Below are 14,846 nucleotides of genomic sequence, written 5' to 3' on the forward strand. Positions count from 1 at the left end.
CTCATAAGTAACACAAAAATTCTGTTTGTTCATTCAGCCCGTTGGGCTTGAGGCTGTTCAGACAATATATCCAATGGTTCTCCTGTTTTAGTAAATTGTTTTTATTGATGGCCCCTTCTTTTTTCTCCAGCATTTCCAACACGCAAACTCTTAATTGGCTTATGTGATGTTTGTTGACTGTAAAGTGTTCAGCCACTGAAGATTTCAAAGACTTTGTGCGTATATTGCTTTTGTGTTCATTAATACGAATTTTCAATTTTCTCTCAGTGTACCCCACGTATACATCTCCACAAGGACACTTAAGCATGTAGATCAAATTCATTGAATCACATGTTGCGTTTACTTTAAGATGGATCGGAAATCCCTTCCTCGGGTGTGTTATGGTTGCTCCCTTCATGACGTTATGACACGGGGAAGCGGGGGGCAAATGGTAGAAGTTGGGACAACTGCTGAGCCGTGGGGGACACAAGGCGTTGCGTTTTTACGAATTTGAAAGTATAAGGGCAAGTGATAACCACCGAGTCATACTCAACAGGTGCGGGCAGATGCTATGTAATGGGGGACAAATGTAACGTCCCGGACTCACATGCTAAGCCCTAGAGCAGAGGTCTTCAAACTTTTGAATGCCGAGACCCCCCTGTCAACATTTTCAAACATAAGGACCCCCTCCTGACAAACATTTCTAGAACTTGATACTCCTCATTATCGATAACCATACATGCCCCCAATTCCCACAAAAAAATCATTTTAACAGTGGGGAAACATTATTTAACAGTGTTTAGCAAGTCAAAGGTTTGTGGGTGACAAATCAACAGTTAAAACAGTCCACCAGGCCATAAAACAGGCCAGCAAGCAGCTACAAAAAGCCCACACACTGACCTGCCTGGCCACCCCTTTGGGCACTGCCAGACTTTCCTGTAGGCAGGGCTACTGGAATTTTGAGGCAAGAGAGGACCAACTTATGTGGCAGTTTTAAACTTGTAAAGGCCGAACTGTATAAGTGATTTGAAAGGAATGGGAAACTGCATGCATTTGTGCTTGCTGCAGGCAATATTTGTGGTCATAGCACAGAAATTAACAGTAAAAACAGTCCACCAGACCATACAACAGGCGAGCAAGCAGCCAAAAAATAAAAATACCCACACACTGACCTGATTGGCCATCCCTTTGGACACTGCCAGCCTGCCCTAAAGGCAGGGTTACTGGAATTATGAGGCTGGGGAGGGCCAAATTATGCAGGAGGGTTGATTGAGTGGTGTGGTAAGAACATGTAAGTAATGCTATGTGATGCATATTTTGGGATAGTATTGCTTCATTATTTTGACATTTTTTAAACAGGGTCACTAAGCAAAGATTTCAGCTCATCAGTACCAGTTTATAACCAAAATACAACAATAAACAACAGAAAGATGTCTAGTCATCTTTTGTGAAGGGCCTTCTACTCCGCAGTGTCGCCACATTAGAAGCTCACCTGGCCCTGACCGGGAACAGCATGGGCCCCTTAAAACCCTTGCGGTCTTGTGCAGAGTTAAGCAGTTCACACACACCTCTTTCCTCCCACCTCGTCCCCTTTATTCCTTTCTCTCTTTGCAGGCTATTTTCTTTTACCCCGTTTTAAAACTTCTGGACTCTTCCCATTCAACCTCTTACTGCACATTTAATCACCTCTGGCTGTTATGTTTTTTTCAATCTCCTCATTTCTAACAGTTTCTCTCATTTATCTCATTGCCTCCCTGGCCCCATCTCCTCTCTCAACCCTCATCACTTCTCATTCACCTTAAGAATCTCCCTTCAAATGTCTGCCTTATCTATTTGTATCTTACACTTCTCCAGTCCAGCCAATCATCGTTCCTATCTCTCCTTTGTTCTTCCAAACCTTCCTGAACTAACGTTCCTCTCTCCTGTTACCTCAACACCCACCCCAGTACTCCCTCTATTCCCCTTTCACTGCTCTCCCTCACCCACGTCACAAAAATTCTCCTTATACCTCATGGATCACTTCTCAGCTATCTTCTCTCACCCTTTAATGGTAGCTCTCCTCTCTGTCTTCACCTTTCTCTCACACTCACCTCTCCTCTTGTATTTCCACACCTCCTTCGCCACTTCACATTTCTCTTCACCCCTGACCTCTCAAATTGAATTCTCTGACTCCCTTGCTGTCCTCCTCACTTCTCTCCTCTGTCTTCTCTCCTCTGACTTCTCTCATCTGTCTTCTCCCATGCCTTCTCCTCTCACCATCATTTCTCCTCACCTCTCACATCTTCCCCTCTCACCCCTTCCACGTCTCTCATCTTGCCTCTCCTCACTTCTCTCACATCACCCACCCATTCTCTCCAACCCACTCTCACACCTGCATCTCGCCTCTCATCTCTAGCTCCACACCTCTCTCCTTGCCTCCCAATCGGCCTTGCACATCCCCATCTCCCGTCAGTTAAAGTATGTCTGTCCCTGTCTTTCAATACCTAATATTCACACAGACAGTGCCTTGTCGGTCCAGGCTCCTCCCCTTCATCCCTACAGTGTTATCCCCCTTCAAACCCTCCTCTGGCCCAACCAAGCACACTGCCCATCTGTCAACTGTATGATGGCAGTGCCAGTTCTAAAGGGGGAAGAGCACCTGAAGCCTTCACCACAGCAGCACTGGCACAACCATGTCTCAGGAAGAAAGTAAAAGGCACTCCCCTAGCACACAACATGTGACGCCTCTGGTTGGATTCTCCTAATTTTCATATGATGAATACTCCATGATACCACATGATTGAGTTTTGTTAAGAATGGCTAGTTTAGTGTTCAAAAAACCTTTTTTGTTTGAAAAGATTGTTCTTTCCGGTGGAGCAGGTGGGAGTGTGACTGCCTACCTTGGGGTCTATAAAGCACAGACGGAAGTGTCAGATTGAAAAGCACGTGGGATAACATTGCAATAAAAGTCGAATAACAGATATCAGTAAGTGAAACTTGTGCTATTTACTAAATGTAACTGGCTTGGTAGATGCCACTGGGACAGTGCACAGTGGGGTTTTAAGGTGTGTAGGCAGTTGTGGGGAGAACTGAGCTTATTGTGGTAATTGATAACAGTAAGTGCACTGCACAGCTGCGCAAAGCCCATTTGGCTCAAAGGGCTTCTGCTCCCCCCTCACCCCTCTCCCCTTGTGTGTGTCAGCCCGGGCTGCGCCAACCTCCCAGGCACACACACAGACAGTTTTTGAGCTGTTGTGATCTGGCATCTGTCTCACTGCAGCCCCACCCAAGTACTTCATAGGTCTTTAAAAGACCATTTACATGTTAACGAGGCTTTGTTCTTTCACCCCTTCTTACAGCAACTTCATTTTCAATCTGCCAATTGCTAAAAGAATTACACCCCCTCAAAGGTTTTATTAGCGCCCGCCACCCCGCAAACTTGACTCTAGTTGCGCCTCTGGCCCTGCATGCACACTACCAGGGAAGCAAGTACAGAGTAGTGTGACCTACACAGGGATTTCCATTTGCACACAGTGCATTTACCTCTGGGGTCTGGTCCTTAGCTTTTGTTAAGAATAGCTAATATAGTCTTCGGGAAAACCCTTTTTGTTTCAAAAGATTTGTCTTTTCGGTGGTGCATGGGGAGTCTGACTGCCCCCCCCCCCTTCCTCCCCTCCCCACCTTCCTCCCCTCCCCACCCTACCCCAGAGCCCGGGATAGCCTATGTGGTCTTTCCCCAAGCCAAAACGGAGGTCAGAGTTCGGGAACAGATTACAGCGTGCGGCGTTAAAATAAAGGAGTGTTTTGAATTCCATTTCCAGGCAGAAGTCTAACAGGGAAAGCGCGACCCCCTATCTATGACTCCACGCCCCCCCTGGGGGTCGCGCCCCACAGATTGAAGACCCCTGCCCTAGAGAATGAAAGCCCTCGGGTACAAATACCGTGCAGTGGGGGGCACATGCTAAGTAATGGGGGACAAATGTACCGTCCCGGACTCACATGCTAAGCCCTAGAGAATGAAAGCCCTCGGGTAGAAATACCGTGGAGTGGGGGACACGTGCTATGTAATGGGGGACAAATATAATGCCCAGGAGGCACACGCTAAGCACTAGAGGATGAAAGCCCTCGGGTAGAAATACCGTGCAGTGGGGGACATATGCTATGTAATGGGGGACAAATATAACGCCCCGGAGGCACACGCTAAGCACTAGAGGATGAAAGGTCTAGGGTACAAATACTGTGCAGTGGGGGACACATGCTATGTAATGGGGGACAAATATAACGCCCCGGAGGCACACGCTAAGCACTAGAGGATGAAAGGTCTAGGGTATACAAATACTGTGCACTGGGGGGGGGTTGCTTTGTGATGGGGACAAATGTAACGCCCCAGAAGCACAGACTAAGCGCTAGAGGATAAAAGCCCTGGGGTACAAATACTGCGCACTGGGGTGGGGGGTTGCTTTTTAATGCGGAACAAATGTAACTCCCCAGTGGCACATACTGAGCACTAGAAGATGAAAGCCCTGGGCGCAAATATTGTGCACTGGGGGACAAAATACGTTGTAATGGGGAACAAATGTAACGCCCCAGTGGCAGATTCTAAGCACTAAATGATAAAAGAACTGGGGTACAAATACTGTTCAGGGGGTAACATGCTATGCAATGCGGAACAAATGTAACGCCCCGGTGGCAGATGCTAAGCACTAGAGGATGAAAGCACCGGGGTACAAATACTGTGCACTGGGGGACAAATTCTGTGTAATGGGAAACAAATGTTAAGCACCGGAGGCACACGCTAAGCACTAGAGGATGAAAGCCCTTGGGTACGAATACTGTGCACTGAGGGAGAAATTATATGTAAGGGGGAACAAATGTAACACCCTGGAGGCAAATGCTAAGTGCTAGAGGATGAAAGTGCTGGCATACAAATACTGTGCACTGGGGGTGGGGGGCAAATGCTATGTAATGGGGAACACATGTAAAGGCCCAGAGGCACAAATGCTGTGTAATGGAGAACATATCAAGCAGAAGCGGATTCCCTTCTAAAAAAAAGTTTCACACACTTGTATCTCGTTTATTAGTAGTTACTGATGAAACAGAGGAAAGGAAAGTGTTTCTAAGTCAGTTGTACTTCTCTGTTTTAGTGTCTGAGTGTAATGGGTTCTGAGTGTGTGTATAGTTTTCTTTTAATATGCGCTTCTTCGTGAGTCTGAGTGTTTGTAAATGTTTGCATGTGGTTAGGTGCATGGATTTGTCAGCACTTTTTTCTATCTGAGCCTTTATGTCTCCAAGCTCACTAAAGGCTGCATGTTCCTTTGGGTGTTTTAGATCACTTTCCTAAGAGGGGCGGACAACATAACACAAAATCAATCATCAAAATGCAGCGCAAAGGGCGAGATGTGGCACTCCTTGGACAAATACCTGGGCTCGCACAGGCCACCTTAGGCAGCCCACAGGTCTCGGTACCCCGCCCCCAGCCGCCGCCCACCGTAAACCCTGGAACTATGCCTGCTAACTAACTCGCTGCCCTTATTGTCCTCTCTTCTCTTTCGTTCTTTCCTTCCCCACTTTCGCTTCCCTCTCTCGAGGGCAATGCATAGGCTCATCAAGGCTGCAAACGCCATAGATCGTAAATGCCTACCCAACGTGTAAATGTCTAACCATGGATATATGACGTTAAAACGCATATTTTTACAACGCATACCGTTACAACGGGACTTTTACAACGCAAATACTATTACAACGCATGTATTTACAACGCATTTTTTTACAACGCAGGTACCTTTACAACGCATACCATTACAACGTAAGTATTGGTAAGTATATATAATTTTTTTAATTGTATATTATTTAAAATTATTTTTATTTAATGTAATTGTATTTAATTTAATTTAATTTAATTTTATTTAATTAATTTAATTTATATTTATTTTTATTTTATTTTTTTCTTGTACCCCTTTATCTAAAATTCCCAAAACTGACCCTGAACCCTAAAAATACCCCTTTACCCAAAAACCCAAAACTGACCCTGAACCCTAAAAATACCCTTTTACCCAAAAACCCAAAACTGACCCTGAACCCAAAAAATACCCCTTTACCCAAAAACTGAAAACTGACCCTAAACCCTAAAAATACCCCTTTACCCAAAAACTGAAAACTGACCCTGAACCCTAAAAATACCCCTTTACCCAAAAACTGAAAACTGACCCTGAACCCTAAAAATACCCCTTTACCCAAAAACTGAAAACTGACCCTAAACCCTAAAAATACCCCTTTACCCAAAAACTGAAAACTGACCCTGAACCCTAAAAATACCCCTTTACCCAAAAACTGAAAACTGACCCTAAACCCTAAAAATACCCCTTTACCCAAAAACTGAAAACTGACCCTGAACCCTAAAAATACCCCTTTACCCAAAAACCCAAAACTGACCCTGAACCCTAAAAATACCCCTTTACCCAAAAACCCAAAACTGACCCTGAACCCTAAAAATACCCTTTTACCCAAAAACCCAAAACTGACCCTGAACCCTAAAAATACCCCTTTACCCAAAAACCCAAAACTGACCCTGAACCCTAAAAATACCCTTTTACCCAAAAACCCAAAACTGACCCTGAACCCTAAAAATACCCCTTTAAAAAAAAACCTAACATATAACATTTTAAATATAATTATATACTTACCAATACTTACGTTGTAATGGTATGCGTTGTAAAAGTACCTGCGTTGTAAAAACATGCGTTGTAAATAAATGCGTTGTAATAGTATTTGCGTTGTAAAAGTTCCGTTGTAATGGTAGTGCGTTGTAAAAAATGCGTTGTAATGGGTGTTTACCTCTAACCATATATAATGTACGCCAACTGTAACCCCAACAGCGTTATAACATGACCAGTATTGCCTTCATTCTCTCTGTACTGATTATGTAAAAAAAAATTCTAATAAAATCGTTTGAAATAAAAAATAAAAAAAAATCTTTCAAAGCATGTGTATATCAGGGTCTATTTGACAGCGTCCTAGCATGAGCTGGTGTGTCTCTAACCAGGCGGTACATACTAAGGAATGAGAAATGAAAGCACAGGGGTACAAATATTGTGCAGTGAAGGGAAAAGGCTGTGCTGGTATGCACTGTGAACGTGGTAAACACTAGTTGGCACATAGTGAACGCTTGCTATGTGACATGGACATATGCATATCAGTCAGGGGTAAAAACTAAGCGCAGAGGACCAGTATACTAGGAGAACACACATTAGGTAGTATTTCAGTTCATCTACCATGTGGTGTTGGCAGGAGTGTGCGAGTACTCGTCTGTGATAGAGGTGAGGAGGCGGGGCTCACCTTAAGAACTGTTGTAACAATTTCTATTGCTCCTTTGTTATTGATCCAGAAATACTGCGTGGATTGCAACATACGTGCTATTATGATGTCATGAGTCTTCTCATCTGGCATGTATTGAACATGGCGAAAGTATCAACAGAACCTTAAAATGTCACCCCATCCTTCTTTCATACATCTTAATAAGTGACCCCACATCACAGCATGTGTTCCAATGTCACCATGTCACCATCCTATTATCGGATTTATTGTCCCTGTCATTCCTGTCCTCTTCAAGCTATCCTGCTGGATGAGGTGGGTTTTTATGGTCTATAATCCTACATCGTCTGTTTATGCTATGCTGAATCCCATGACTGACACCATATGTAACAATTGTTTCTCAGTCATTTGTGCATGCCAATGTTTATGCAATGACAGTGAAAGCATATGTGGCCAAATAACATGTGATTTGGAAAAGTATACTAACAAGTGTTCTTTTGTGACATCATTACTTGAGGTTAAAGTTGTTATTGTCACAGTATACGATTAATAACTGAACATGGAAAAACAGTATGGTATGAAACATACATGCAGGTCCTCTGAGTGTAATATTCCATTGATTACCAATGTTAAGGGAGAGGAGAGGCCTGATGATCCAGCCCAGGCGTTACCTTTAGAGAAACACTCAACAATGGTTATAAAATAGTGGATGACACGCTGCACATTTATTTATTTATTTATTTATTGCATTTATATGGCGCAACAGCTACCCTAAGGGTTTCCTGGCGCCCTAGATCTGCTTTACCCATTAAAAGGAAAAAGGAATGTGGACACTATTGGTTAAATAGCCAGGCTTTAACGCCCTTCCGGTATTGGGTGTAATTGGGTTCCAGACGTAGTTTAAGCTGGAGTAAATTCCACAGGACTGGGGGCCAGGTAAGCGAAGGAGCGTCCGCCCAATCGTACCCGTTTAAACCTGAGGACAGCAAATTTTGCCTGATACAAAGACCGAAGGTTTCGGGAGGGTAAGTATTTCTGGGCCAGCTTACATAAATAGGCAGGTGCTTCTCCTGTGTTGATCCTAAACATATAGCATAGTGCTTTGAATTTCACTCTGTTGGCTATCTTCAGCCAATGTAGCTTCTTCAGATGTTCCGCAACACTCGTGCGCCCAGGGAGATGGAGAAGCAACCTAGCTGCGGCATTTTGAATAACCTGAAGTCGGTTTATAGTGTCTTTATTGGCACCTAAATATAGGATGTTCCCGTAGTCTAGTCTAGAGCCAATTAAGGCCTGAAGTACTGTTCTCTGCGCCCCTTCCGGGAGTTGCCAAAGTATTTTCGTCAACCATTTAAGGATGGTAAAACAGGTTGAGGCCGTTTTGGCTGTCTGCACACGCATTGACAGTTTGTCGTCAACTATTATCCCAAGGTTGCGTGCAAATTGTACCTCAACCGGGGTCGGGCCCATTTCTGCCGGCCAGTGAGTAGGACCCCAAAGTTCCTTATGATCACCAAAAATAATAAGCTCAGTCTTTTCCCCGTTCAGTTTTAGTTTTTTGGAATGCAGCCAGTCAGCCATTCGCAGAAGCCCAGAACGAAGAGGGGAAATTACGGACTTATTAGATGTTGATAGAGAGAACACTAATTGTGTGTCGTCCGCATAGGAATAGATTGTGAGGCCCATTCCCTCTGCAATTTTAGCTAACAGGATTACATAAATATTAAAGAGTAGCGGACTCAATATTGAGCCCTGAGGTACCCCATAGAGGGAGTTCAGGACATCGGAGGCATTATTTTTGGAATAGACCTGGAAAGTCCGACGTGAGAGGAATTGCTCCAGCCACTCCAGCGCTTTCCCTCTTACCCCTATATCCTCTAGAGCCTAAAGCAAGGTTTTATGGGAGATGGTGTCGAAAGTGGCACTCAAATCTAAAAGAATGAGTGCCGCCGTGCCACCACTATCCAATTCCTGACGGATCGCTTCAGTAACTCCTAATAGGGTGGACTCTGTGGAGTGACCCCTTCTGAACCCTGACTGGGAGGAATGCAGTAATTTATTGTCATTAACAAAGACTGCTAGCTGTTTGTTCACATGTTTTCCAAGGATTTTTGAAACTATTGGCAGGAGCGATATTGGGCGGAAATTAGAGAAGACCTCAGGGTCGCCGTTCGCCTTTTTTAGCAGAGGTACCACCATAGCACGCTTCCAGTCATCGGGTACCACTGCTTCCTTTAAGGAGGCATTTAACAGTGATCTAATTATATCCAAGATGAGTGGATCAAGCTGTTTCAGGATATAAGCTGGCATTGGTTCCTGAGGTGAGCCTGAACTAATACTATTTAGTACCACCACAAACGCCGTGGTGTTCAAAGGTTGCCACATTGTAAGTAAGTTCTCGGGGGGATTCTCCCTCTTATCGCATTAATTAGAAATGGGGATCATTAATGAAGTAGCTGCGGCCTCACATTCTTCATTGAAGTTCGAATAGAATTTAGATATTTTCTCATTGAAGAAGTTGGCAATAAGATTGCATTGCGTGGTAGACAAAGTTGGGGGTTCTGGTTGGAGTGCCGCTCCTGCTAGGTCCTTTAGAACTTTGAAGAGAGTACTAGGGTTGCCTTGTGCCACTAAGATGGTGTTTTTTGTGTAGGTTCCCTTTGCTATTTTACAAGACAGGTGATAGGCATTAAGCGCTTGTTTATATATTTCCTTGTTGGCTGTATCATAGTCTCTTCTCCACTGCCTCTCTAATTTTTTGCAATTACTCTTTTCTTCCTTCAGTTTCTCTGTAAACCATGGAACCGGGGGATTACATGATTTCCGTTTACTTAAAGTGAGCGGAACTATAGTTTGTACGGCCCTAGATAGCCAGCAGTTGATCTCTTTGTGGTCTCCGATTTTGAGCTCCTCAAGATCAATATCGGGACTCGAACGTATTATCTGTGCATTCAGATAATTTATATTGAGTTTTTTCCAATTCCTAAACCACACCTCAGATCTGATCAGGTTTTTAGTAGTGGGAACCCAGATTTTGAAGTTGATGAGATAATGGTCGGACCATGGAATGGGAGATGCGGGCTCGCATCTTATGTTATCGAAGTTTGTCAGAATAGGGTCTAATAAGTGACCTGCTCAGTGTGTGGGGCCATTGTTCCTTAATTGGACATTGAGTGCCTCTAAGTCAGAAAGAAGATTGAGGATCAAAGGACAACTGCGATCCTCCACATCAGCTTGTTTACTACATATCTCCTGCTCCGTACACACAAATATACGTTTAATTCCTGCACATAACATCTCATATCTCACGTACCGTACATATATGCAACTTTCTCAGTTTCATGTACATAACTTTGTACACATGTAGAATAACTCTACTGTTCACATATTTAAAGCCAATAAATAGATCATAAAACATTAAATCATAAGATGAAAACATAAATCATTGTTACACAAAAAACATGAGCCATAATTTTAAAATAAAATAGATAATCTAATCAGGTTACTGGCCCTTTAAAAGAGAGCCTGGAAGCAATATTAGTCACAGTGAGTGCTACATTTCCAGATGAGCAGAGTTCACTCCTCCTTGAATAAATAATTCTATTTCCCATGTCTGCTAATTTTTTTAGGCAAGTAGAAAAGAATTTACCAATGCGAGGAAAGATGATGTTACCTTGTGTGCATAGTGCTCTTTATACATTTTCCTCCTTTGTGCACCTATATCGTTAGTGTGAGGACTCACAACTGTGCATCTCTACTTGTCCTTGAAAGGACAATATTTAAGAACTATCCTGCCTATCGTGACGTGTGCGCTGTACTTCGATGCTCTGGCGTGGGACATACGTTTCTCCATATTGTTCTTGCAGTGGAGTGCTCTGACATCTCCTGGGCACTGGTGCACATTTGACACAATATTACACTCAATAAAAACAAATGTGGAAAAACGAGATTGGGAAGTGTGGAGCCTTGGTATTGAACATGTATATGCAGTACAGACAGCAGCAGGGCCTAATGTGTAGAAAAAAAATTCACAAACAAATGAGTGTAGTGGTCCAAAGATGTTCCAAGGTACCGAACGCTAAGGAAACAGATTACAAGACTGCCATGTCTTGATTTCAATTCATGCATCTTTTCCCACCACCGACACTCCCTGTCCCCACATCTCACTCTTGAAGCATCTTCTCATCCCTCCCCTTGCCCTTTGTCATGGGCGAGGGGCTCAGAGTTTATTACTAGTATAGGCCACAACCTTGAACGCAATCCGCTAGCTACACCCTAGCACACACTAGGAAACAGCCAATTACACACTGAGAAACACATGAGAAACACATGCTTTAGAATATTTGCAGAAACTTAAACCACCCAAGTTGGCATAAAACATACAACAGTGTTAAGTGAGCTTAGAGACATAAATGCACAGACAGAAAAGGATGCTCATGGACACATGTACACAACCACTAATTAAATACACAGAAACACACAGACTCACGAATACAATGACAGACAATTACCTACTAAAGTGGGCACAATACAGCAAACTGTACGGACGCTCAGAACCCAATAGACACCGACATAAACAAAACCACTAAAACAGAGAAGTGCAACTGACTGATAAACGCGTCTTCTCCTCGTAACTATTTCATCAGTGAGTTAATACTAAGAAAAGCGATACAAGTAGCTGGAACATTTTTGTGGAAGTGAATCAGCTCCTTTGTGGGGAAAGGAAGTGGAAAGCAGCACACCCTTTCAGAATGCGAGAGTGCGCAAGAGAGAGCAAAAAGCAGCTGTACAGCAACAACTCAACCAGCGACCCACGCACGCTCTCCAACATTCACATACGTAGACAGGCAGTAAGTGAGAAACGGATTGCCCCAGAGAGGAAGAGTATGAGACAAAGACACACCACAGGAGGAGAAGAGACGGCAAGAGGCTTTACACAGACTGACACATCATCCAGAGAGGACGACTGGAGCCAGGCATATCCACCCTCAGCGACTGCAAGGCGTAGATATAGACACACACACTAGTGACGCAGAGCAGAACACTACTTTTCTGCTGCCATGGTTTGGCTGTGTGGCGAGGTCTGATGAACAACCACGTCCAAGGGCCCTCATCTCCCCCCAAGGTCCTTTTCTCATCTCTTCTTTGCCAGCAGGGCAGTCCGCAGTGACAACAGGACGTGTGGCGCCCAGTGGGCATCAAGGCAAGGCAGACCATGATGCTCAGCATGAGGAGGCACTCTAGCCATTGGATAACACTTTTCCTGCTGCTTGGCTTTGCCAATGGAAAACATGATCATCAAGGTAGGTCTTTCCCCAGCAACTCTCATTTTGCCCCTCAGTTTCCTGTACACCTTTTACATGTACTTTGACAGCATCTCAATTCTATCTCCATTCTTCATTTAAACCTCTCTACTTACCCAATTCCTACTTACTAAAGCAGTAATAAGATACGCCATTTACAGGGTTTGCTACCCTACCAGTGGCTTACCAGAACGGCGAAAAAATAGTGTTACTAACACTGCAATTCAATAGCAATCTTTTCATCAACTGTTTTCAATTTTGGAATTTGGTCCACCCGGGAATCTGTTCTTGACCTGAGGAACACATGCATGCACAAGCACATACTCACATGCACAAGTCAGCAGCTCACACACAAATCCATTTAGTTTCCTCACCAGCTTACCATGATCTCCCATCTCTGTGTATTGTGCACTCTTACAGGGCGGTCATCACCGCTGGACACCTTGCAATGCTACAATAACTACCGAAATCAGACAACGTGCAGGTGGAAGGAGAGCGTGGCTGCCCGCCAGTTTGTGAAGCTTCGTCTCTACTCCTGGCAGAATCTGAACATGTAAGTCAAACACCTGTGACCTGATGGATTGCATGTACATAGCGCACTTTATGAAAGTCGGCTCTTGGCGCTGGAATGTTTGTGTATGTATTTAGAGTCCAGGGTGAAGAATTTAAGAAAATATGTAGGTCTTCAGTGCTGACTAGCACCCCTACTCCTGCCACCTCCATCCGAAGAGTACCCAAACACCAGGACACTTGTGAATCTGTTCTACGGTTTTATCTAGAGGTGAAGGCAGGGCGTACTGATCCCTCTGAATTCGCCTCAGACACTGTGTGAGATTGGTGCAGGACTTTTAAAAGTCTTTGTGTGTTGTGATACAGACAACCCAGAATTTCTAGGTTGTATGTCAGAATATGGAGCACCAAAATAGTGTGGTACAAAAATATAACAACCAGAATATCGACAACCAAAATGTTGTGTTAGAACCTATCTATATGTAACTATAGGTTTACTACACTTAACACCCCATCTACATACCTTGCAGATGCTGTCGAATGACATATAAATGGAGTTAAAAAAAGTAAATTTATTCTTATGTATACATACCTTAGTTATATTTTGAAAGTTGATATTCTGGATGCAATATTTTTGTGCAACGGGATGTAAAACTCGCTATTCTGGTACGATATTGATAGTTTTACTGCTGGCCCACTCACTGCAACCAACAAATCTACCAGGACATCCCCTTCTTTCTCCTTGTGGTCTGGTAGGATGGGATTGATTCAGAATGGTCTTTGGGGTGCTTTAAGGAAACCACAGATGATTCACCCAAGAAAGGGAGGACGGGGTGGCACAAGGCTTAGGCAAAATTCAAATTAGGGCTCTAAAATTCTTGTAATTTTTGGAGTTTTGCATTATGCTTGTTATACAAAATTTCCAAAATGACACCAAAACACCATGTTGTGTAATTACACTGCTGTTTGCTGCAAAATTATTGCGCAGAAACAATGCTGGCAACCAGACCGCAAGCGCTATGTTTTACAGTACTTGTGTTTTCCACACTATATTTTTAGAGCAAAATACAAACTTTGTGTTAAAAATTGACGAGAAGATGCATTTCGTGCTAAAATATAGCACCAAATGAAGGATTTGTATTTGATATTTTTACACAAATTTCATATACTTTTCACGCAACTTTGCGTAATTCAGTGAAAGCAAATTAGTCGAATATTGCATACCGCTTGAAGGCACACTCCAGTGCTTCCCACAGCATTAACAAAACACAGTGCATGATTTGGATGAGAGTGGTTTTCTTAAGATAGCTTCAATTCTATATTAGATTATTACGTTCCCAGTCTATGGCCTTTGCCTTCTGGAGAGGCAATAGTGATTTTGGGAAATCTGTCTTCCTGTCTCTTCAGGTTGGCCATCTACCCCACCAAACATAACATGTGTATTTGTAAAGCACACGTTCACCACAAAGTGAACCTTGGCGCAGAATAACAGATGTTTATCGTTATCCAACTTAATGGTACTCATTTTATTGACCTCAGAAGCATGAAAGGCTGAGGGGACACACCGGGATTTGAACCTGTGACCATGCAGTCAAACAGAGGTGCCTACAGTGGGCGCATTATTCCACTAAGCCACCAGACTGGCTTCTATCAAGAACAGTGCAGTAGTGTCTAGGTGGTTTTTAGTTTGTTTTCTAAGGTTCAGATCCATTTACTCTCCTCACAAAACCACGCCTGAGAATGACACCTTCATTCTCCTGGCTC

At 43.5% G+C, this 14,846-nt stretch overlaps 1 protein-coding gene across 1 annotated transcript in view; it reads left to right on the plus strand.

Moving 5' to 3' along the window:
• Window positions 1-12,012: 12,012 nt before the first annotated feature.
• Window positions 12,013-14,846, plus strand: part of LOC144824883 (cytokine receptor common subunit beta-like) — a 214,533-nt gene continuing 211,699 nt past the window's right edge. The window contains exons 1-2 of the mRNA XM_078683862.1: window positions 12,013-12,572; window positions 12,993-13,125. Of these exons, the coding sequence (XP_078539988.1) occupies window positions 12,485-12,572; window positions 12,993-13,125 (221 nt within the window). The 5' untranslated portion in view covers window positions 12,013-12,484. The remainder of the gene's footprint in view (window positions 12,573-12,992; window positions 13,126-14,846) is intronic.

This window comes from Lissotriton helveticus, chromosome 1_1, assembly GCF_964261635.1.
Source record: "Lissotriton helveticus chromosome 1_1, aLisHel1.1, whole genome shotgun sequence".
Taxonomy (NCBI): domain Eukaryota; kingdom Metazoa; phylum Chordata; class Amphibia; order Caudata; family Salamandridae; genus Lissotriton; species Lissotriton helveticus.